Source organism: Vitis vinifera, chromosome 6, assembly GCF_030704535.1.
Source record: "Vitis vinifera cultivar Pinot Noir 40024 chromosome 6, ASM3070453v1".
Classification (NCBI taxonomy): Eukaryota; Viridiplantae; Streptophyta; class Magnoliopsida; order Vitales; family Vitaceae; genus Vitis; species Vitis vinifera.
The window spans coordinates 6,406,831-6,432,283 of NC_081810.1; the positions used below are offsets into that span (position 1 = coordinate 6,406,831).

At 34.9% G+C, this 25,453-nt stretch overlaps 2 protein-coding genes and 1 long non-coding RNA gene across 3 annotated transcripts; all 3 read left to right on the plus strand.

Annotated features, from left to right (window-relative positions):
* Positions 1 to 587: 587 nt before the first annotated feature.
* Positions 588 to 5,493, plus strand: LOC100258618 (uncharacterized). Its single transcript, XM_002282088.4, has 4 exons — positions 588 to 1,032; positions 1,342 to 1,447; positions 4,943 to 5,069; positions 5,261 to 5,493. The coding sequence occupies exons 1-3, from the start codon at positions 921 to 923 to the stop codon at positions 5,019 to 5,021; spliced, it is 297 nt and encodes a 98-aa protein (XP_002282124.1). The 5' UTR covers positions 588 to 920; the 3' UTR covers positions 5,022 to 5,069; positions 5,261 to 5,493.
* A 3,881-nt stretch (positions 5,494 to 9,374) lies between these two features.
* On the plus strand, positions 9,375 to 12,459 carry LOC100854839 (uncharacterized). Its single transcript, XR_009465840.1, has 4 exons — positions 9,375 to 10,502; positions 10,675 to 11,492; positions 11,706 to 11,911; positions 12,002 to 12,459. It is a non-coding gene; the product is annotated as an uncharacterized LOC100854839 (long non-coding RNA).
* A 3,109-nt stretch (positions 12,460 to 15,568) lies between these two features.
* LOC100260464 (subtilisin-like protease SBT4.4) lies at positions 15,569 to 24,027 on the plus strand. The gene is made up of 9 exons (XM_010652670.3): positions 15,569 to 15,962; positions 16,047 to 16,138; positions 16,226 to 16,472; positions 21,628 to 22,129; positions 22,245 to 22,339; positions 22,430 to 22,639; positions 22,771 to 22,882; positions 22,960 to 23,173; positions 23,277 to 24,027. The coding sequence occupies exons 1-9, from the start codon at positions 15,859 to 15,861 to the stop codon at positions 23,822 to 23,824; spliced, it is 2,124 nt and encodes a 707-aa protein (XP_010650972.2). The 5' UTR covers positions 15,569 to 15,858; the 3' UTR covers positions 23,825 to 24,027.
* Positions 24,028 to 25,453: the final 1,426 nt, after the last annotated feature.

A 25,453-nucleotide genomic window follows, 5' to 3' on the forward strand; every position in this document is an offset into this window, starting at 1 on the left:
TGATACATTAATAATAATAAATGAATATTTGTAATAAAATAAGTTATAAAAATTTATAATATTTTAACTATTCACAAAATATATTTTTAAAGGAATTTTAAAATATTTAAAAAAAAATCTTCCAAAAAGATTGAAACGGGGTGGGGGTTGGGAGGGGCAACCTATTCCGAAACCATAATTACATCATATTCAAATTGTTTTTTGAAAAAAAATATTTTAATATAAAATTTAAAATCAACCCTTTTATATATATATATATATATTGATGTTAAGAGTATGGTTGAAGGGAAGAGGTAGTGGGGGTCGTTTTCTAATCCAAGTATAAAATGTATAGGGGTTGAAGCCATTAAAGCCATTAAACATGGGTGACACGTTGAAATGGTCCAATTACAGCCAATGCCCATGCCCACTCCCATTAGTCACCCTAGGAATGAATATGAGCACCCGCAATTCACAAATCTCTATGAGTGGATATGATTACATTTATTTTCTCAAGAACACGTGGAATCTTACCAATACCTCTTTATCATTTCATTTCATTTCATTTTGTAGTTATGATATGCTTTTGTTTTTATACATTTCATAAGGGACGGAAATGACAATGATGGGGTTGCCCCCATCCCAACCGCAGGTAGTTGAAAAAGCCTGCGCCTAAAAGGAGATGAAATAATAATGACAAATATTTTTAATTTTATAATCTATCGTAAGCAACATAATTTTATATTACTCCCAAATCCCAGTAAGTATTCTTTTTCACACTCCTTGGCTCAGAGGAAAGGAAAATTACATATGAACCCCAAAAATTTCATTTCCGCTTCAATATCTGGCTTCCGATTACTCTCTACAAAAACACGCGTGGCGAATCGGAGTCCATTTCATTTCAACGTTTCAGCAACCTGGTGATCTCCGTCGGCGGGAAAATGAGGAAGGAAGACACTGTGAAGCTGATCAGCGCAGAGGGCTTCGAATTCGTGATCGACAAGAGGGCTGCCATGGTTTCTCAGACCATCCGGAACATGCTCACTTCTCCCGGTATATTTCCGTTTTTATTTTCTCGAGACGATTAGGCTACTAGAAAACGTAGGAAAAAGGAAAGAAATTAAATTCTTGAATCGGAGGTTTATTTTATTTATTTTTGCCGTAATCGGGAAAGCAAAAACATCTCTCATTAACTGAACCCTAAATTCACTATTTGGATAATGGTTGAAGCTGGCGTTACATTTCTGGTGCATAAAACATGATATATGAAATTTTGGTTTATTTGTCTTAATTTCCTTTGCAACCAAACGGTTGTTTGGAATTTGGGAGTGAGTTCTGACTAGGTTTTTTGGTCGGCTTCAGGGAGCTTTGCGGAAAGGGAACATGGAGAAGTCACTTTCCCGGAGATAAGCACCACCATTCTTGAGAAGATCTGCCAGTATTTCTACTGGTCTCTTCAATTTGCGAGGTTCTGATTTTTCCAATGCAAAAATGTTACTTAGGAAAATCGGTTTTGTGTTGGTTTTAGTAATTTGCATGAAGACAATTCGCATTTTTTTTTGGTGGGATTCTTTCTCTTATTGTGCATTGCCCAGTAATTATGTTAGGGTAGGCATAAGCTTTGTTTGATCAATCATGCTATTTCTTGATATCAACTGTTGCATTAGGTATAGTTTTTGTGTAGAAGAAAGCAGCAGTCGTGTGGAAAATTTTCTTCTGGAAAATGCTTATTTTTATTTTTATTTTTGCATTGGTCTTTCCTGATCATATAATTTCTTACTCCAGAATTGATTTTGTAAACTCAGTAGTATTGCATTTCTACACTTGAGCACATTTACTTCAAAAATTATTGAATTAGATTGCTTAAGTTGAAAGTGTGTACAAGGCCATGGTTATGGGGACGAATATGAGATGGTTTTTTTATTGTTGGAATCAGCTTTAGATTATGTTTGGTTTGTATGGATGGAGTATGAAGGGAAAGGATTTCGGGAGAGTGATTATTTTTTTTTGCCTAATTTTAGTTGCAAAGAGAAAGGTGAGAGAGAAAATTAACGTTTGAAGGGTTCCTTATAAAGTCGATTTATTTTCCAGGGAGACAACTTGAGAGGAAGTGAGCTAATAACACAAGATTGGACTCATGTTAATTGGTGGATTGTGGAAAAATCCATTTGGAAAAGTCCATAGTTTGTGATCTTTATTCTTTTCCTTATATAGGGTTTCATGGTGCTTTCCTGTCTTATGAAGGAGATGCTGCTTTGTTGGTACAGAATGTGGGCAAGAGTCATGCTCAGGTGTGAAAGTTAACTCCTATATGATTGTTTAGGTGGATTTTGGAAGAAAAGCAATCATGGGAGCTATTGAGAGTTTGGAATGTATGGATTTGTTCGTGAAAGATATATTTTATTAAATCCCTTTTGGATTGATACAGGATTCAACAAGGGGTTGGGCTGGTGTAGTAGCTATTTTTTTATTTTCATTTTTGTTGTTTTGCCTTTTAGTTTTCTTTGTGTGCTTGGGTTGGCTTTCCTTTTTTCTATTACATGCACACATACATGTGTGTGTGTGTGTAAGAGAGAGAGTGTCCACACACATGCATGTATGTGCAATCTTGCCTTTGATGCCCTTGTATACAACTTGTGTATGTTGGTGCACTTTATTTGATAGGTGCTATTAATTTATTTATTTTGTTTACATATATATATATATATATAAAAATTGTGCATATGCATGCGTGTGTGTGCGTGAGAGAGAGAGTTATTGGGCTTCCACGCTCTTCCTTTGAGTGTTATGATAATATTTCTTTCTTTAGATTTCATTTACGAATTGAATAGGGTTTAGGTTGGTGTAGTAGCTATTTTTTTTTTGTTGTTTTGCCTTTTAGTTTGCTTTGTGTGCTTGGGTGGCTTCCCTTTTTGCTTTGTGTACACACACACATATGTATGTGTATATGCTATATGCATGTGTGTGAGAGAGAGAGAGTTATTGGGCTTCCACCCTCTTCCTTTGAGTGTTGATAATATTTCTTTCTTTAGATTTCATTTATGAATTGAATAGGGTTTAGGCTGGTGTAGTAGCTATTTTTTTTGTTGTTGTTTTGCATTTTAGTTTGCTTTGCATGCTTGGGTGGCTTCCCTTTTTGCTAAGTGCGTGGACACATATGTATGTGTGTATACTACATGCATGTGTGTGTGTGTGTGAGAGAGAGAGTGTGTGTGTGTGGTATTGGGCTTCCCCCCCTCTTCCTTTGAGTGTCATGATAATATTTCTTTTTTAGATTTCATTTACAAATTGAACGAGGGTTAGGCTGGTATAGTAGCTATCTTTTTTTTTGCTTGTTGTTTTGCCTTTTAGTTTGCTTTGTGGGCTTGTGTTGGCTCCCTTTTTTGCTAAACACACTTACAAATACACATGTATGTGTATATTCATGTGTCTGTGAGAGAGAGAGAGAGTCCACATACATACATGTATGTGCATATATGTGTGTATGCATGTGTGTGAGAGAGAGTGAGTTATCGGGCTTCCCCCCTCTTCCTTTGAGTGTCATGCAAATTTTTGTTTTCTGCTACAATCTAGTGCTAATGGTGGATCTCTCTCATAGTGCTAACTCATGAGTCAACTCAAGTATTTTTCCTTTCTTTCTTTTCTTTATCATCTTCTTCGGCCTTCCAGAAAAGGAAAGGAATCTGCTTTGCTTTTGTAGATGTTTAAAAGTTCCAGCTGCACTACCTTTTCATATTCTTTTAATGGAAAATGTCCCTACATGTTTCATTTTCATATTCTTTTATTTTTCTTTCATGTTAGAAGATTGCTTGTTTGTAAATGTTGAGTGGTCAAGTTGAGATCAACATGGATAAGTAATTGGCAATTGAGAATTCCTTGTGACTCTAGGGCTTGAGATCCACATCATGTAACTTGGAAATCTAGAAACAAAACTGGCTCGAATAGTAGCTCATGACAATGTAAATATCAGTGATGTACTTCAGATAAGAACTGCTATGTTACATTAGTATTGTATACAAAAAGGTCGGATAATCTACTGATGCCAATTCTATGTGGTGCCTTGACTTTCTATATGCAGTCTTACCTTTTGAGCAAGTTAGGCATAACAAGGCCCGTAATGCAGATATGACATGATTGCATCTTTTGCAGTTTGTCTTCATTGGTTTTAATTTCTCCCAGGCAATTTATTAAAGAAAAATCATCATCCTTACTTCTATTGTTTAATAAGATCTTTAGAGATAACCATGGTTCTCATTTTCGGCTTCATTCCATACTTTCAAAGGAGTTTTGTTGTCTCTTATTATCAAAATTTGGAAGAGAAGGTAGTGTTCAATTTTTAATTTCTCAGCATAATCATCATATTCAAACTCTTATCATAGGTTTATATATTAACATTTTGCAAATCCTAGGTGATATTTCTCTTTGGTGATATGAAGCAATTTATGTGATGAAGTGATTCTGTAACAAGTAAAGTATAGCCTACATTTTATGTCAAGTTTAATGGGCACATTTTGGATGTTGAGTGAAAGTTACCATGCAGACTTATATAATAATGTCTTGATCATTACTTTCTAACCTTGAAATCTGACACCTGAAATAGCCTGCTAAAAATTACCTTAGCCATTGAAAGTTATTCTTCATTGGAGATGTTTCCAAACACACCCTTAACATTTCTGCTCCTTGCCATATTCAACATTTCAACATTTGAGTCCTCTGAAATAGATCGCCAGAGAAATCGTGTTGCAAAGATCCTGGGCACTTACTTAAAATATGGGGTGGGGTTTCTGTAATGAGACAGAGATTGGTGCATTTTCTTTTTAGTAATTGGGTTTTGCCACCTGAATCTGGGTTTGCCATTCAGCTCCATTTAGTTCTGTACTTCTGTTAAATCATATGCAAGCATGCATTCACTGTTTGTAATTTTTTTTTTTAAACTTAAATGGAAATGTTGCCCCATTGCCAGTGGGAAGGATACTGAGTTTCCGATTGAACCTGAGCTTACTCTGGAGCTGATGATGGCTGCTAACTATCTTCATACTTGAGGGGATCACTGTTTTTGCTTCTGGGGCCACAAGTCCCTTTGAATGTTGGTAAGCCTTCTAACTATATACAGTTTCCTAAAACACAATAATATTTTGCTTTTCATTTCTTTGGTTGGGTGTAAATTGATAGGATTGTGCATGGGATATGACACCACCTATTCTGCTGTGACTTTAATCTAATGCCAGAAATAGCATTACAAAGCCTGACCGTTTTGTTTTTCTTTTTTCTTTTTCTGCAGGGGTCTTTACTGACTAACTGTTCATTGGAGATACAATAGGACAGCTGTGTTGCCTCAGAAAGCTTTAATATCTGAAGAATAATCAGTTTCTTTTAAGTTGTAATTGTTGCATTAGAACAATGTTAAGCAAGGGATTGATGTAGCCAAAGTGAAGGCAGTTGCAGGAGTATGGCATTGCAATCGTGACTGACTAACTGATGATCAATTCCTAAAAGAAGAAAGTTGCAACATAATGGTTTCTGTCCAAGTTATATTTGATTGATTGAAGTTATATTTGATTAATTGATCTACTTTAATCCAATCTAAGCAAATAATCAATCTGATTTTTTTTTTTCATGCCCTTCGCTTGATAAGGAAATGAGTTATATAATATAGGTTTAAAGCTATGGGAGTTCTTATTCTAGCTGTTAAAGATACTTATCAGAAAATTAGAAAGGTTGGTTTCAAGCATTCTTCATGGTCCAGAACCCTGATATGGCTGCCAGAATATTTTGGAAAGGTTGTGAATTGGATTTTCAAAATGCTTATTGTATGCCTTTATTGTGCATGATCACATGATTTATTAGAGTGGCTCTATGCTCTTCTATGTCATCATTTCCCAGAGATGCAGGCAATGCTCTGCAACATAAGTATGAGTTGATGACATTTATGATAGACCATATTTCTTAGTTCCCAGCAAATAAAGCATGGTTATGGAGCTCCAAGTTGCTTGGATTCTGTTTTAGTAATATCAATTTGATAGTCATCTGCTATTTCATAATGCTGAGGTGGAAGCCATCTAACTTGGGTGGTTTTTTTGCCTGTCGGTGCTTATCTGTCTAGATGCTGGATTGCTGATGCCGATTGCCAAATACTTAGAATGACCTTAAAACAGCAATGGAATATTCTTCATAATATAGTGATCATGGAGATTATTTTTGTTCTTCCATTCATTTGTAGATTTACTTTGTGTGTACTGAGAATTATTCACATTCTGGTTTCTTTGCACCATCCCTCTGTAGTAGCAATTGAAGCATATTTTAACAAGTTTTGGGCAAGTTGTCGTCTGCCTATATTTCCTACCTTTTATTATTTTCTCTGTCTATAACATAATAGAAAAGGGGACTATCTTAATTCTCAAGGTTGGTAGACTGCAGAGAAGGTGGCACTAGGTTATGATTTCAAATCTTCACTTCCATCTTTCATCACTTCGACAACTCTACAGGGCATTGATTTTATGGTGCTACCTTGTGATATACCCCATTGTACAGTTTTGCTTCAAAAGCCCTGTTCTGTACAGGGTCTTAAATGGCTTTGCAGCAAACCTTATCAAGAACAAGATGCAAATGGCACCTGGTGCAGAAATGTTGACTTCATATTTTTACTTAATGGATGAAGTTGGAATTGTTTTGACTTGGTATTTTCAGGTATGGATTCACATGTCTTCCTTATACACAAGATCATGGGACTTCATTTGGTAAGAATCTGACAGCTTTTGTGATGCAGGGTTGATCCACCTCCAGGCAACTGGAGAAGATTTTTTGAGATGGACGTAGCTTATTTGCAGTAAGTAAACACCTTTCCTCTCATTGTAAATGATACACTTGTCTGTCCTTATTTTTGGTTAAATTTTGTAGCTTATAAGTTATGTTCAAGAAAGAAATGTACAACTTAGGAGTATGAAATCGACTTTGTTGGTTGGACACATTGATAAGATGCAGTACTGGTAAACAATGTTTCCTTTCAGCATTCTGCCAAGGAGACAATTCCTACCAGCCAGAACATAGAATATTTTTTATAACTTGAAGCTAAACCTACATGAACAAAGAAAATATTATATTTTGCTAATTGCTTCACCAGGTATGCCTTTATATATATACATTTTTTATAAAGTCATCGGTAAATATGCATTACTTGTTATTTAAAAAGCAAAGCAAATATGACATCATTCTTTGGTGAAACAGAGGGGTCTCTTTAATCATAAGCTGCAAGAGACACCTGTTGGGGTAACTTAGGGTCTGACTAAGTGGGTCAATTTGCCAATAGTTGTCTTCCATATCAATGATGGGATTGCATCCCAACTAAACATCTTTCTGCAAACCCCTGTTTTTTTTTGTTTTTGCTTTTTAGGTATTAGTAAATAATGACAGATAACAGGAAATCTATTTTTATTATTATAAAATGGGAGGTTCTTTTAGTCCATTCTTGGTTTTCTTCTCATGAGATTTTAGAAGAGACTCATGCTAACCGAGTTTCTTGTAATTCACAAATTCATTACTGGTTACCACTGGTTGAAGCGTCCTTCTTCACCTGTGTGCTTTCAGGAGAGGACTGAAAAAGGACCTAAAGGATCTGGATCAATAGAAACATGAGCTCGAGTGAATTATAAATGAACACAAAGCAAGCTTATGCTTATTTAGAGTTATAAATGAGGACTTTTTATAACTCAAAGCAAACTTAAGCTTATTCTTGCTTCTACATTTTTTTTAAAATTTTTAATTTTTATAAATAGAATGCAAAAAATTATCGGTACTCTGAATAAAATGCAAGAAAGGAAGTGTGGGAACAAATCCACTTTGCATTGGGCTAACTTTTCACTATAATTCACCTTTTATCAATTAGGGCACTTTAGGTCTTTAGCATGGCTGGAGTTTAGTAACTGTTTTCCAAAAGTAGTTTCCAAATCAGCATGTTAAAGTGAAGAATAGTGCAATATAAATTGTTAATGAGATTTGTTCTTTGCTTAAATTAGTGATTATTACAAGCTCTAGTTGGATCTCAAATATTTTGAAAGAAAAGATGAATGGAAAAAAAGGAAAAGGAAAGAAAAGTGGAAAGAAATAAAAAGTAAGTTCTTGCATACACTTTTTCCAACTTTCTTGACCTTTTTAAACTGAGAATGCGAGTATCAAACAGTCTATAATTTCTACCTTATTTTCTATTTCACCAAATAAGTGGTTCTGATATGCCTTCTCCTTCATCTTTTAGTATCCATCTATTAGTTTCTTCTTCTTGTTCATCAGCTACTTGAGGTTTTTAATTTTCCAAATCTGTTCGGTCTCATAGGATTTGGATTCAATAAATAGCTTTAGGCCTTGTTTGGCCATGATTTTAAAGGACAATGTTGGTATCATGGAAGTTTCAGCATAAGCTAAAAAATAGCCTCCATGAGAAGCAATCTTGCCCTTCTTTCCCTGCTAAGCTCTTTTTAAGCCATGAACTCTTTCTATAAAATAACCCAAAGACATGGAAAAGCTGTAATTGGCTCATAAAGGAGCTTTTAGCTTCTAGAAAGCCAATTCAAACAAGACCTTAGTAATGGTTGAAAAATGAAATCACATGGTGGGTTCCATGATCTTTGCATCCTAGCTTGATTATTTCAACCTTGACATACAACCAAGTAAGGATTCACATTCTCATAAAATGACGTTGAGATCATCTTGTCTGTATTGATCTATTGCATGCAAAGACACCTCCAAAGCTCAAGTTCATTAATGCTGTACAGTGCCACATATCATCCACATGTTATTGATTCACATATAATATATGTTGTCCATTGAACATGTAATCCAATTATAGATGTGAGACTATGTCCCGCATTTTGATCTTGATGCAGGTTTGTATTGTGCGCATGAGGACACTTCCTGAGGGGGATATAACGTTCATCTGATCATCTCCGTAGTATGCCAGAAGCAATTCTATGCAGATACTTCACTTTCATTGCTGGTTTTATTACTATGAAGCTTTCTTTCTTTTTAAACAGTTTCCATAAAGTTTCTCTGTGTGCGTGCAAGTTCTGAAGTGATATTGTGGTTAGAGGCTGCAAAAAAGAGCATCAATGGATTTGTGGCAAAGATCATTGATCAAAAGCAAAAGACGATTGCCAGTGACTGTTGGAGGATCCTTTTCTATGCATATTAAAAACAAATTGCTGTATTTTAATTAGTTATGTAATGGTGGTATGCTTGGCATCATTTGCAGGCATGGAGGGAGTAGCGTCATATTTCCAATTAAAATGCCTGATTTCAAACAATAGATCATGGGATTTCATGGATTTCTGCATGATTATTGTATGGAGTGCTATGGTCGAAGTTAATGGTGGTGCTAGTGATGAAGATAGAAAGGCAAGTTATTATTATTATTTTTTTGTATTATAACAATTGTATCTATTTATCTTACTATGGGTATGGAGGGTACAAAACAGATCCACGATATAGACCTTGTAATTGACAAGGTTACAAAGAAGGCTGATCTTTACTAACATCTTAGCATGTACATGGATTTAATATGTATGTGTTGCCTAACTTGTAGTGGTTGCTAATAAGGTGGTTGATATTGTAGGTTTACATGAATATCTAGGATCTCCTCCTGAAGGGGAATTTTCAATGCATTTGCAGTCCAATTCACTGATAAAGAACTAGAAAAACTGGCTAATGTATATTGGAACATCCTCTTGTAATTTTGAAATAAATTTGTTTCTTTGATGTCTCATAAGGTTGTAGTGTCATTTAAACTTGATATGCAGGCATGGAGGGAGTGGCGTCCATTAAACCCTCCAACTTCACACAATGAGATCTCGACTTCATAGGTTTCACTGAAACCATTAATTGAAATCTCGTTGTTGAGAGTGATGTCATTATCGGTGTTATTGATGCTGGAATTTGGCTTGATTCACCAAGTTTCGGTGATGGAGGTTTTGGTCCTCCTAAGAAAATAGAGAGGTGCTTGTAAGGGTGGCTTAAATTTTTGTTGCAACAAGAACATATAATATTTTTGAATATATATTTCTACTTGCACATGCCAGCATGCAGACATGCTACTAGTTATGTTAACACAGTTTTCTCTATTTGGTGCACTTGTTGGTATTTTTTTGGTGTCCCTGCTCATCCTCCTTTTATATAACCTGATGGATGAGATACTTGTTAGAGAAAAAGGTGAAAATAATTGAGAAAGTGAACAGAAAAGCAAGAAAAAAGAAGTATTTGGTTATCTTGGTCAGTAATATTAATTTTGTTTATCTTGTTCTTAATAGATCTAACCACCACCTAATAATAGGAGCAAGTAAGGTTAATCATTTTCCTTTTTTTTGAACTAACGTTGTTTTGTATATTGTTATGTGTTTCATGTCAACAACTGAAGATTCTCTTAGCAATCTGGGGTGTAAATTCTACAGGAAGTTGATTGGAGCTTGGAGTTAACAGCTTCTACGAGGGACATGAGTGGTCACGAAACCCACAGGGCTTCCATGGCAACTGGCAATAAGGTAGTGGATGCTAGGTTTTTTGGTCTGGAACAAGGAATTGCAAGAGGAGTTTCCTCAGCCAAGACTATCATACAAAGTTTGTGATGATCCAATAGGGTGCAGAAATCAAGATATATTGACTGCCTTTAATGATGCTATTTCAAATGGGGTTGACTCAATACAATTTCGTTAGGATTACAGGATCTGAACAAATTGTTCCAGAGCTCCAAAGCAATCGGTGCTTGTCATGCTATGGAGAGGGGTATTTTAGCCTATAACACTGCAGGAATTGAAGGTCCTTGGCAAGGTGGTATAGTGAATATTGCACCCTGGATGCTCAGTATAGTGGCAAGCAGCACTGATTGCAGAATCGTTGACAAGGTTGTTCTTGGAAATGGAACAACATTAAAGGTATGTGTTATTAATTCCCCTTCTTTTGAGTACTTAGTTTAACAAGAACGTGCTTTCATAGGTAATATGTAGTGCATATTAATAGATGGGTCTGGCCCCTTGTTTAAATGGTGTACGAAAAATTTCAGTTTTCCATTGTGTGAAATTAAGAAACCAGCAACATTTTTGATATGTATTGCACTACTTGAAACGATTTATTATACACCATTGTATATGAACAGGGTGATGCTGTTGATTAATTCTTTTGCATTGAATGGAACAAAGTTTCCTCTTATATATGGAAAAACTGTCGAAGTCAATGTGATGAATCAGGTGCCGTGTAAGTTCTGCTCTCGAGTAAATATTGACCCCAAATTTCATCAGAGAGAGGGAATGCAAGAATAAATGGAATTGTATTTCATTTCCAGGACTGTGAAGGACTGTTTAGACAGTAGTTTGGTGAACTGAAAGATTCTACCATGTGAATGTTTCTGAGGATTCGAAGAAGCACTTAGGGCTGGTGCCCTTGGGTTGAGCACATTGAACAATTTGCAAGAAAATGTTTATCTTGTCTCTCCTGTCATTCCCTTGCATCAGTTATAACTGGACAAGGATTTTTAGGTAGGGTTTAGTTTTATGTCGAGTCCAAGTGAGAATTCTAATAAAAAACCCAATTCTTGGTTCATTGTTACTATGCTTCATTACAAACTAAGGATTCTGATGAACCACCCATCTATTCAGTAATTGTTAGTTTTTCTTTGACTGGCACAATATATCAAATTCTTGGGTTCTTATTGTCTGGAAATCCTGAAGCATTTATTTTTGCTCCTTTAGTTGCAGAATTTTCATTATGAGGGCCGAACCATCATATACTGAAAAATTTGAAGGTACATCTAGTCCATGATTGATACTTCTCTCTCATAGGTTTTGTTAGATATAATTTATCTACTTCTTGGGTTCATCAATATGTTGCAGCCAGATGTAAGTGGCCCAGGACTAGATATCTCAGCAGCATTTTTCACCATTTGCTTCACATTCAGGTACACCACAGGAGATAACAGAATTCAACTTGTTTGATTTTATTTCATAAGAATCTATATTCTGAGTTTCTGAATTCTTGTGTTTTATAGCCTGGCTCATGAATGCTACCAAAAATTGACATGGCAACCTTATGGATCAGGTCATGTTGATGGAACCAATAAAAGCTATAAATCCTGGTTTAGTGTATGTTGCCTTAAGGCTGACTTCATCCGAAGGATGTGCAGCATGGGCTACAATACAACATGGTAAAAACTCATTTCAAGAGACAACAGCAGCTGTCCTACTGACAGTAGAGGCTCCCCTAAGGACCTCAATCATCCTTCAATGGTCTTAATTTTGCAGAAAAAAGGCCTTTTAAAGTCTGAGTTTCCAAGAACACTTACATTCGGCCCCTCAATATCCCATGTCAAAATAGGCGCAGATCCTGCCATTCTTGCATTTTTGTCCTTAAATCTTAAATGAGGAAATGTTTTATTGTGATTGTTGCCGGAGAATTGGAATCCATGGGTTTCTTTTCATGAATGCTGCATTAAATCTTTCAAGAGTACCTGTTTGTTCTTTGTTTTTGTTAGTTCATTTACAAGTGATTTTTGCTTTTTAAAAAGAACTCAAGGTTAATACTATAATTTTGTAGATGTGCTACTGCCAAATGCTTTCTCTCCCTCATAAGTCTTTATCTATTTCATATACTTCTCATCTCCCTCCTTCCCTCCCATCTCTCTCTCGTTCTCCCTCCCTCTCCCTCTCCTCCCTCTTCTACCCTACCTCTCTCTCCGCCCTTCCTACCCCGTCTCTCTTTCTCCCTCTCTTGCCCTTCCTCTCTCCATCTCTCTCTTGTCCCTCCTTCCCCCGCCTCTCTCCCTATTTTACCCTTCCACCCCTCTATCTCTGTCTGTCTGTTTGTATCCCCATCTTGGCCATCTTCCTCCCTCTCTCTGTTTCCCTTTCGCGCCTTTCCTCCTCTCCTCCCTCTCTCTATCTCCTGCCCCTCCTCCCCTTGCGTGAGCAGGCTGTTTTTGCATTATGAAAAAGGCCGCTCCTGCCCCGCCCCCCACTCTTTCCACTTTCTTATCTATTTCATCATGTTCCCATCTCTCTGTGTCTCTCTTTCTCTCTTCTAGGATGTAGGTTTAGGAGGTTTAAGAAGTCTTACGGTGGTTCCTATCACAGTAAGTTTTGTTGAGAGCAGCAGACAGTCTTATGAAGACATTTCTTTTTCCGACAGTCTGAACATTGTCCGCTGTTATCTAACATTGTCTTTGTCCCTCTCCTGCCTCCTTTGTCTCTGTCTCTCTCCCTCTCCTTTCCCTCTTTCTCAGTCTCTCTTCTATTTCATCTTCTTCCTTTTAGGAACTCTGTAACAAAATTAAAAACAGTAAAAAAAAAAGTAAATTAACTTTACATATTACTTCAAACTTATTTTACTTCTTTTAAATCTTCTTTATAAAGGTTAAATAATTAAAAACTTTTAAGTTTCTAATCAACTTAATTACATTTGATTTTTTTGATATTTTTTATTGGTGTAATTAAAGATGAGAAAATCATTTTCTTCTAACTTTTTTTTTTCTTTCATTTATACTTTTTAAGAACCAAATATAACCTTAATGCATAGTGATAATTTTGGTGTGAATTCCAAAAAGAAGTATATTAAAACCATGTGTTTTCTTTCATTGTGAAGTGGCAAACTTTCTAGTTGGCTTATGGTAAATTCTTGGAAATATAAACCCAATTGGAAATGTGAAAATTAAACTATGGTTCGAGAGAAAGTAATAGTATCTACTCGGACATTGCAATGGAAGTGTGTTGAATCAAGAGTAAACAATAAGCGTCTTTGTTATGGACGCTTTATTCTGTCTCCATTTATTATAGGTCAAGCCGATACAATAGGCATTGTGATGCGAAGAACTTTGTTTGGGGAAATAGAAGGAACATGTATCACACGTGAAGCAAGATCAACGATCAATCTAGCATATGCTTTTATTTATTATTTATTTATTTTTTTCAAACGAGAGTTACGAGCAAATAGAACACCTTTCAGGAATATCAATACCGTCACATGAATTGTAAATGCATGAACATGATGTACCAAAAAATCTGCGGTTCCTAATGGAATAGGCAACAAAGCTACTTTGCCACCCACTGCTACTAAATCACCACCCCCCAAGTGAAACTTGTGCTTGTTGTTGCACTAGGTGCTAGGGCATGGGTGTTTTGTATCCATTGAGCAAAGACGGGTTGTAATTGTATAATAATATCTAAAAACATATCTTGGGGATGCCCTAAAGTGCTCATGGTATCATTATGAATATACAAACCAAAACCGAAAGCCTAGAAATATACATGCCTAGTTGAGATGTGGTATGATTGCATCAAGATGCTAAGGACATGATCTAATAGATCGTTGTATCGAGTAGTTGGATCATAGTCTCTTACCATAAAAATGGCTGCATGCACAGGAGCACCAACGATAAGAAATCCACCAATTCACATGTGATGTGTGAACAATGACAGTTCTGTACCATAGTTAGTAGCTAAAGATTACAAATTGACTTACTAATTTAGTCACGTATTCATGTTCCAATTAAACACTTTTCATTTTTGATTATTCTCAATAAAATTATATATTTCTCATACCTTCCTAAAAATTCAAATTAAATTATATCATGCTCTCTAACAATATATGACATGAAAGATTATCAATTATGGGGTCATATATCACCAGAAAGCAGAAATAACTTTTTAACCATAATTTTATGTTAATGATTATAATATTTAATACATAATAAATATTAGTATCCCATAATTAATTAATGAGAATTAGTATTTGTTACATATATAGCATTTTAATCACAATAAATTATATTAATTTTATAAATTTTTCTATGGATCTGCCTACACTAGTTGCATGTTTCCCTTTTAAGGAATTAAAGATTTGGAATATAGTTAAAAGGTATCATTAAAAGGTAATATTTGAAGATTATTTTATACTATAATTAGGTTATCATAGATTTATTGAGATGATGTTGTTAACTTATTATAAATTTATTTATCATATAAATTATACAAAATTGACTTAGTTTGATTTGTTTTTAAGACAAAAATTGTTAAAAATTTTTAAAAATAAATTTTATTTTTTCTACATAAAAAATTGGGTTTGAGTATTGTAACAAAGGTATAGGTTGAAAAGGACATGAAAAAACTATAAAAAAATTATACTATTTTCTGAAAAAATCGTCTTTACAAAAATAATAAATAATAAATAAATAAATTTAAAAATATGTTAAGTCTTAGTATACATAAGTCAAAAAAAAAATAAAATTGATGATTATTATGTTACAAATGTATTATTTCTTTATATTGATTATCATAATAATTACTACATAAATGTGTATGCACCATTTAAGGAAAAGAAATGAAATATTATTAACTACTTGTCTATCAATTATGATAGTTGACTATAACAGTTAATTCAATATAATTATATACAAAAGAGGAAAAGATTTGGGTCAGAGATAACCAAAAAGATAAAAGAAAAGAGGAGAAATTAAAATAAAAATTAGAGGGAAAAAATGTAAGATATTTTTTTCAAATAATAAAGTAAATATATTATTTTGTACTCAACATAAAGCTCTGCATATCATTATAATATTTTGTTATTAATTGTCTTGTTTCCAAAAGTGAATTCTTTGAAAAAGATAAAAGAGAAGAATATTGTATGTCAACATTGTTACATCTTTGAGAATTCAACAATGACTAAAGTCAATTTTCTTGATCATCACTTTGCTTGTCTAATTGCCACCATTCTCGTACTGACGATGGGGGCTAATGCTACTGATGATGGTAGAAAGGCAAGTGCATTTTACCATATAATATATGGTTTTTATTTTTATTTTCTATTTTATGGTTGGTTGTGTCTTAATTTAATGATGGTTCATGACCATTGTTAATGATGATGCAGGTCTATATAGTCTATCTGGGATCCCTTCCACAAGGGGAATTCTCACCTTTGTCTCAACACCTTAATATTCTTGAAGATGTTCTTGAGGGCAGGTAACATATGAAGCTTTGAAGTTTTATAAAAGAGCAATTATCTAAAACTACTGTTTAAGTTGAGGTTGTGTTTTCTCTCTTTAGTTCTTCAAGAGACTCCTTGGTCAGAAGTTATAAGAGAAGTTTCAATGGATTTGCAGCCAAGCTCACTGAAAAAGAACGAGAAAAATTGTGTAGTATGTGCCAACAGATCCCATTTTCAATGTCCTGAAACAAATTATTGGTTTGAAAATTATAAGATTGAAGCATGTAAATGTTTGCAGATAAGGATGGTGTGGTGTCCATTTTTCCTAGTAATCTTCTTCAACTTCAAACAACAAGATCCTGGGACTTCATGGGACTCTCTGAAACCATTGAGCGAAAGCCTGCTGTTGAGAGTGATGTTATAGTTGGAGTCATTGACACTGGAATTTGGCCTGAATCACCAAGCTTCAGTGATGAAGGTTTTGGTCCACCTCCAAAAAAATGGAAAGGTGTTTGTTCGGGTGGAAAAAATTTTACTTGCAACAAGTAAGCATAAATTTCTGATATGATTATTTTGGTTCTAAAGATGCCTCTCTTTTACCCAAATGCATATAGTGTATAAGGGGATTATTTGTGCTTACATTTGATGCTATTGTTCGATGTCCCCACACACATCTATACAAGTCAATGAATATTTTTCTTATTTCGTTGTCCTGTAGTTTTAACTCAAATTAATATTTTTATTTTTGGAGAAGTAAAAACTTGTAGGGTTTAGGTTTGGATGAATTATTGTTGAAGTTTTGACTAGGATTTGTGAAATTTAGATTATGTAACTCTAAATTTCATTCCATTGACTTAAGATAATTATGGTTAATTACGACTAACCATGTAAATATTTTGTCTTCTCTATTTTGCTTCAATTTTTTTTTGCTTTGGGTGTTGTGATTTTGCATGCAAATATTTTGTATTTTTCGATTGAACTTTATTTTCCTGCTTTTGGGTATTGCAATTTTCCAACCCTCGACATTTGTCTTCATTTTAGATGAAATATGTTGGAAACGTGCCTTAGGTTGTTACAGTTTTGGGCAAACAAAAAATTGCTGAATAATTGGTCAATAGACCAAGTCTTTAGGAAATATTTTTTGCATATATATATATATATATATTTGACTTGATATTAGGAATTGGTTAGACATGGCTTGAAATTAGCAAATTCTCTTGACTTTCTGTTATGTTTCAGCTCTATATAAAGAGCAATGTAATGAATAAAAATATACTTTTAGATACCAAGTTTTTTTCTTTACTGAAAAAGTTTTGTTTTTCCTTTGCTGTCATAAAATTTCTACCCTGTTCTTGTGTCATATATCAACAATTTGGTATCTTAACAATTCTTCTTAAGGGATATGTGAGTTGAGTGAATCTAGAAATGGAAACTGAAACAACTTTCTCCCATGTTGCACCACCGATTTTTGATAGTGATAACTATTAAGCTTGAGCTGTTAGAATGACAGTCCATCTTGAAGCATTAGATCTTTGGGAAGCTATAGAGGAAGACTATGATGTTCCCACATTGCTGGCGAACCCTACGATGACTCAACTTAAGACCCACAAAGAGAGGAAGACTAGGAAGTCCAAAGCTAAAGCCTACTTATTCTCTGCTGTTTCAAGCACTATATTTACAAGAATCATGAACCTGGAGTCAACAAAAGATATTTGGGACTACCTCAAAAAGGAATACCAAGGCAATGAAAGAACCAAGAATATGCAAGTACTCAACTTGATAAGGGAGTTTGAAATGCTGAAAATGAAAGAGACAGAAACCATCAAAGACTACTCTGACAAGTTGCTGGGCATAGTAACAAGGTGAGGTTGCTTGGTAAGGACTTCTCTGATGAACGAATTGTGCAAAAAATTCTTGTAACTTTGCCTGAAAAGTATGAGTCTAAAATTTCTTCATTAGAAGAATCTAAGGATTTGTCAAGCATATCCTTGGCAGAATTGATGAATGCATTGCAGGCACAAGAGCAAAGGAGAATGATAAGAAAAGAAGAATCGATGGAGGGTGCTCTTCAAGCAAAGGCAGAAAATTCAAGAGGAGGCAAAGACAAGAAAAACAATAATAAGAAGAAGAACAACAAGATTGACAACAACAACAAAAACAAGGATGAAACCTATCCACCTTGCTCACACTGCAAAAAGACAAATCACCCACAAAGGAAGTGTTGCTGGAGGCCTGATGTCAAGTGCAGGAAATGTGGTCAGATTTGACACATGGAGCGGATTTGCAAGTCACAACAACATGAAGAGACAAAAACTTCTACTGAGCAACATCAAGAAGAACAACTTTTTGTTGCAACATGCTTCACAACAAGTAACAGCTCTAGCGATTCCTGGTTGATTGATAGTGGCTGCACAAACCACATGACCAATGACCAAGAGCTCTTTAAGGAGCTTGATAAAACTATCATCTCCAAAGTAAAAATTGGAAATGGTGAATTTATTTCAGTTAAGGGTAAATGAAATGTGGCTGTAGAAAGCTTAACAGGTTTGAAGTATATTACTGATGTTTTATATGTGCCTGACATTGATCAAAACCTGCTTAGTGTTGGACAACTGATTGAAAAAGGTTTCAAAGTCATATTTGAAGACAAATGGTGCATGATCAAAGATGAGAATGGTAGAGATGTATTCAAAGTGAAAATGAGAGCAAAAAGCTTTGCTCTAAATCTAATGGAGGATGAGCAAATAGCATTTTCAAGCACTGTAAGCAATGCAAAATTATGGCACAGAAAGCTTGGGAATTTCCACCATGTTGGACTTCTATATATGTAGAAACATAATTTGGTGAAAGGTGTGCCATTGCTAGAAGACAAGCTAGCTAATTGTGTGGCTTGTCAATATGGCAAGCAAACTAGAAGACCCTTCCCTCAAACAGCATGGAGAGCAATGCACAAGCTGCAACTGGTACACACAGATGTTGGAGGACCTCAGAAAACACCATCTTTAAATGGTAGTAAGTACTACATTGCATTTATTGATGATTATACAAGATTTTGTTGGATTTATTTCCTCAAATCCAAATTTGGGATTGCTAATGTATTTTGGAAATATAAAGCATGGGTGGAGGATCAAAACAGTTGCAGGATGCAGGAGATAAGGTCAGATAATGGGAAAGAATACACAAATGAAATTTTTGATAAGTTCTGTGAAGAAGCCGGTATTGAGCACCAACTCACATCACCTTACACTCCACAACAGAATGGAGTAAGTGAGAGAAAAAAATCGAAGTATTATGGAGATGACAAGGTGTATGCTACATGAGAAGGAGTTGCCAAAGAAATTGTGGGCAGAGGCTGCAAACACTGCAATTTTTTTGCTAAATAGGCTGCCAACTAGGGTTTTGTAGAAAAAAACTCCATTTGAAGCCTGGTTTGGTTATAAACCAGATTTGCAGAATCTAAGAACTTTTGGTTGTCTCTGTTTTTCTTATGTGCCACAGGTGAAAAGAGACAAACTTGATAAGAAGGCAGAACCAGGAGTTTTCATTGGATATAGCAACTCTTCCAAGGCTTACAAAATTTTCCAACCACAAAATGGAAAAATTCTTGTAAGTAAAGATGTCAAGTTCATGGAGGATAGACAATGGAACTGGGAGGAGTCAATAAAGATGCAACTGCCAGAGGTTCCACAATACTTTGATGAAGACATAGATGATGTCCCAGTTAAATGTACAAGGTCCTTATCTGATGTTTATGAAAGAAGCAATGTTGCTGTTTTTAAGCTTGTCGAATTTGAAGAGGCAAAGAAGGATGACAAGTGGATTGAAGCAATGAAAGAGGAGCTTAGAATGATTGAAAAGAATGACACCTAGGAGTTGGTGGACAAACCTCAACACAGAAAGGTCATTGGAGTCAAATGGGTTTATAGAACCAAACTTAATGCAGATGGTTCTGTAAATAAATACAAAGCCAGATTAGTTGTGAAAGGGTATAGTCAAGTGTTTGGAGTGGATTTCTCAGAAATTTTTGCTCTAGTAGCACGCTTGGATACAATCAGAATGTTGCTTGCTTTGACAACACAAAAGGGATGGAAGACTTACCAGTTGGATGTAAAATCTGCTTTTTTAAATGGTTATCTTCAAGAGGAAATTTATGTAGAGCAGCCCGAGGGATTCCAAGTCAAGGGACAGGAGGAGAAGGTCTACTTGTTGAAGAAGGCCTTATATGGTCTTAAACAGGCTCCCAGGGCCTGGTACAGCAGGATTGATGAACATCTTCAAAGTCTTGGATTTGTTAAAAGTCCAAGTGAAGCTACATTATATGTAAAAGGAACAGATGCTAACTTAATTGTAGTTTCTGTTTATGTTGATGATATGCTTGTAATAGGTAGCAATGAGAAATTTGTAAAAGAGTTTAAAGCTGAAATGCTCAAAGTATTTGAGATGATAGACCTTGGCTTGATGTCCTACTTTTTGGGTATGGAGGTGAAGCAAGATCATGATGGAGTCTTCATAAGCCAAAAGAAGTATGCAAAGGAAATACTTAACAAATTTCACATGTAAGAGTGCAAAAGGACCAACACACCAATGAATCAGAAGGAGAAATTTAGCAAAGATGATGGAGCAGAAAAAGTGGATGAAAGCCAATACAGGAGCCTGATTGGTTGCTTGATGTATCTTACAGCCACTAGACTAGACATAATGTTTTCAGTAAGCTTGCTTTCAAGATTCATGCATTGTGCCTGTGAAGTGCATTTTCAAGCTGCCAAAAGGATTGTAAGATATATTAAGGGCACAACAAATTATGGCATTAAATATTCTTATTGTTAGAATTTTAAACTTCATGGTTATTCTCATAGTGATTGGGCAAGTTCTATTGATGACATGAGAAGTACAATAGGATTTTGTTTCAGCTTTGGATCCGAAATTTTTTCATGGTCCTCAAAGAAGCAAGATGTGATAGCTCAAAGTACAGCAGAGGCAGAATATGTAGCAACCAATGCTACTGTAAATCAAGCAATTTGGATTAGAAAAATACTTGCAGATCTACACATGAAGCAAAATGAGCCAACATAGATTCATGTAGATAACCAAGCTGCAATTGCAATTTCAAATGATTCTGTTTTTCATGGCAAGACTAAGCATTTCAAGATCAAGTTGTATCACTTAAGAGAAGAACAAAAGGATGGTGAAGTTAAACTACTTTATTGCAAGACTGAGGATCAAATTGCAGATGTGTTAACCAAGGCTCTACCAAAAGCTAGATTTGAAACCTTAAGAAGCAAAATAGGCCTCTGCAACTACTAAGGCAAGGAGGAGTGTTGGAAACGTGCCTTAGGTTGCTACAGTTCTGGGCAAACAAAAAATTGCTGAATAATTGGTCAATAGACCAAGTCTTTAGGAAATATTTTTTGCATATATATATTTTGGCTTGATATTAGGAATTGGTTAGACATGGCTTAAAATTAGCAAATTCTCGACTTTCTGTTATGTTTTAGCTCTATATAAAGAGCAATGCAGTGAATAAAAATATACTTCCAAATACCAAGTTTTTTTCTTTACTAAAAAAGTTTTGTTTTTCCTTTGCTGTCATAAAATTTCTGCCTTGTGTCATATATCAACAAAATACATGTGCTCTACCTATGATATTCTTATTTGAACCATACTGAATTTTCTTATCAATTGAGTGTATATATTTCACAGGAAGGTCATTGGAGCTCAACTTTACAATTCACTGAATGATCCTGATGATTCTGTGAGGGACAGAGATGGTCATGGATCTCACACTGCCTCAACAGCTGCTGGCAACAAAATAAAGGGAGCAAGCTTTTATGGGGTGGCAGAGGGATCTGCAAGAGGAGGGGTTCCCTCTGCAAGGATTGCTGTATACAAAGTTTGTTTTCAATCAGGGTGTGCAGACGCAGACATATTGGCTGCCTTCGATGATGCTATTTCCGATGGGGTTGACATCATTTCAGTTTCTCTGGGAAAACGAAGTGCTCCAAATTTGAATGAAGACTCATTGGCAATTGGCTCTTTTCATGCCATGGCCAAAGGTATTTTAACCTTGAATTCTGCAGGAAATGGCGGTCCCAATACATATTCAGTAGGAAGTGTTGCACCATGGATGGTCAGCGTAGCCGCAAGCACCACAGACCGCCAAATCATAACCAAGGTTGTTCTTGGCAATGGAACAACTTTAGCTGTATGTATTATCAAGTCCCTTCTCATCTTAACTCAGCCATTACTCTACAAGTAACTTAAAATTATTAATTCTTAGGTAATGTATGTATACATGTAATCACTATATCTTTTAACAGGGTAGTTCAATTAATACTTTTGTGTTGAATGGAACCGAGTTTCCTCTTGTGTATGGAAAAGATGCAACCCGGACATGTGATGAATATGAAGCCCAGTAAGTCTGTTGAAGGTGATACTTAGGTTGGAATTTCCTCAGAGAGAAAAATATGTGTTAATAATAGATTTATTGTTGCATATGTATCAGGCTGTGCTCTGGGGATTGTTTGGAAAGAAGTTTAGTGGAGGGAAAAATTATACTATGTAGAAGCATCACAGGAGACAGAGATGCTCATGAAGCTGGTGCAGTTGGATCAATCTCACAAGAGTTTGATGTTCCTTCAATTGTCCCTTTTCCAATATCAACATTAAATGAGGAAGAATTTAGAATGATTGAAACTTACTACATTTCCACAAAGTGAGGATTCTTGATTAGTTGTTTGAGTTGTTGTTTTACGACCTAAGGATTGTATGATGAACTGTATATATATTTGCTAATTGTTTGATCTTTTAGATGTAACCCTACAACCACTGGATTCTTCCTTACAGAAATCCTAAAGCAAACATATTAAAGAGTGAATCAACCAAAGATTCTTCTGCTCCTGTAGTGGCTTCATTTTCATCAAGAGGGCCAAATACTATCATACCTGAGATTTTGAAGGTACACCTAGCTTTGCCTCATAGCTTCTGTTTATTTCATTTTTTGATTTCTTTAATTGGTTCCCTTAAATGTTGCAGCCAGATATAACAGCCCCAGGAGTAGATATTTTGGCAGCATATTCCCCTGTTGCTCCAGTTACTGATGAAGCTGAAGATAAAAGGTCAGTCAAATACACCATATTATCAGGAACATCCATGTCTTGCCCCCATGTTGCTGGAATTGCTGCTTATATCAAAACCTTCCATCCCGACTGGTCTCCTTCAGCCATCCAATCTGCTCTTATAACTACAGGTAGTCTTCATCACTGCTTTTAACTCTTTACTACAGAATATAACTTTTTTCATTTCATAATTAATCGTTTTCTTCTGATTTTCCAAATTTCTTCTGTTCATAGCTTGGCCCATGAATGGTACCACATATGATGATGGTGAACTCGCGTTTGGATCTGGGCATGTTGATCCAGTAAAAGCTGTAAGTCCAGGTTTAGTGTATGAAGCCCTTAAGGCTGACTACATAAACATGATGTGCAGCATGGGCTATGATACAAAGACAGTGAGACTCGTCTCAGGAGACAACAGCAGTTGTCCTAAAGACACTAAAGGTTCCCCAAAAGATCTTAATTATCCTTCGATGGCAGTTAAAGTTGAAGAAACAAAATCCTTCAAAGTTGAATTTCCAAGGACAGTAACAAATTTTGGGAGTGCAAATTCTACATATAAAGCTACAGTCATCAACACAAATTCCCATATCAAGGTCCAAGTGAATCCTGACATCCTATCTTTCAAGTTAGAAAAAGAGAAGAAATCTTTTGTTGTGACTGTTGTTGGACAAGGACTCGACTCAATTGAGGCACCAATAGCAGCTGCATCACTGGTGTGGTCTGATGGCACTCATAGTGTGAGAAGTCCCATCGTAGCCTACATTGATAGGAATATTGGTTAATCAAATCCTAATTGCAACGTTGAATTGTTTCTCTTGACATCTATATTCGTATTTCTCTTCTTAAATGTTAGTTTCCTTTGTTAAGTACAATTCAGTTAGTAGCTTTTGTTAGTAAGCTAGATTTGTTAGTTATATATAGTTTGACAATTTTGTCATGACCGCGGAAGTTTTGATGCAAACTTCGTTAATCAAGAACAGAATGATAAAATAATCAAACCAAACATGCCTACGTTCACATATGAGAAAGAATTATTTCACTATACAAAAAAGAATATTATAGAGGACATAACCATATACAATTATTGGGTTATCGAAACATATCATATTTCCCCATTTTTTGTATCCATATCCTACCATGAACTTTCTCATTCCATCGGGTACCTCTCGTTTTTCCTTACATCTTTATCCACCTTGTATAGTCTTTATAGACCCATCTACAACTCATAACTTTTTTCCCTCATAACATAAAATATTTATAGTGATATTTTTAATAACATTCCACATTCTTTATTCTATAAGGAAGTCTAATATTACAATAATATATCGACTTAAAAATATTATATATAATATTCTTTACAAAAAAAAGAAGATTCTATACTAATTAGAAATTTGGGATACTTCCTAACAAATTTTTCTCCCAATAACATTGGTCCAAATTTCTAGGCAATGCATGCCGTTGCAACCCCTTCTTCTCCTTCTCTCTTATATTTTCCCATTTGAATGAGATGTCTCTATGGAATAAGCCAACTTTTTAGTGTCCTATAGTCATATATAAAAGAAAAAAAGATTACTAAAAAATTGGCTAAATAACCTTTTTCATGTCAGTTACTTTTTTCAATTTTCCTTCACTATGTTTATATTTTCTTTTTCATAAATACTATTGTTTTGCTTTCATTTTCCATTTTAATCACCATTTATCATGTGGTCTAGTTTTAGTTGAATTACGATTTTTTTTTTTTAAATTTGTGTTTGTACTTATGTTGTTGAACAAATTGGCTAGGATTTTTGTCCAGGTTTTTGAAATTGCAAAGAAGGGGATATAAGAAGAGGTTTTTGAATTTTCCCATATTGTTATTTATTATTTTGATTCATGGGAACCTCTCTTGTTTGCCATTCTTTTCAAGGAAGTGTTAGGTTCCATCATGAAATTTCATTGTAAACATTGATTATTCGTTGTCATTAACTATAAGGATTATCAAATTCAAAGCAGAACTTCATGAAATGGATCAACAATGGCTTGCATCATGGGTTTTTTCTATAGTAGCAAATTAGTTTTTATTTATAATTTATTAGATAAATTACATACAACATTTAATTTTTTCTTATTAATTAAAAATATAAAATGTTTTTTTTTCACCTTTGTGACTACAACTCTTACACAACTATGAACCTTATTGAGATGGAAAGGAAAAAAAAACTTACCCTGATTCTATATATCATATCGAACATACTTAATATATTTAGTATTGCTTGTACTACTATAAGGAAGTGTTATTAGACGTAGACATTGATGGGAATACTTGCAAATAGAGTATTTTAGTGAGTTAAAAATCTTAATCGGTTGATTTATGAGAGTGAAATAGAATGTATAGACCAACTTATGATGGATAGACATACTTTCACCACGTT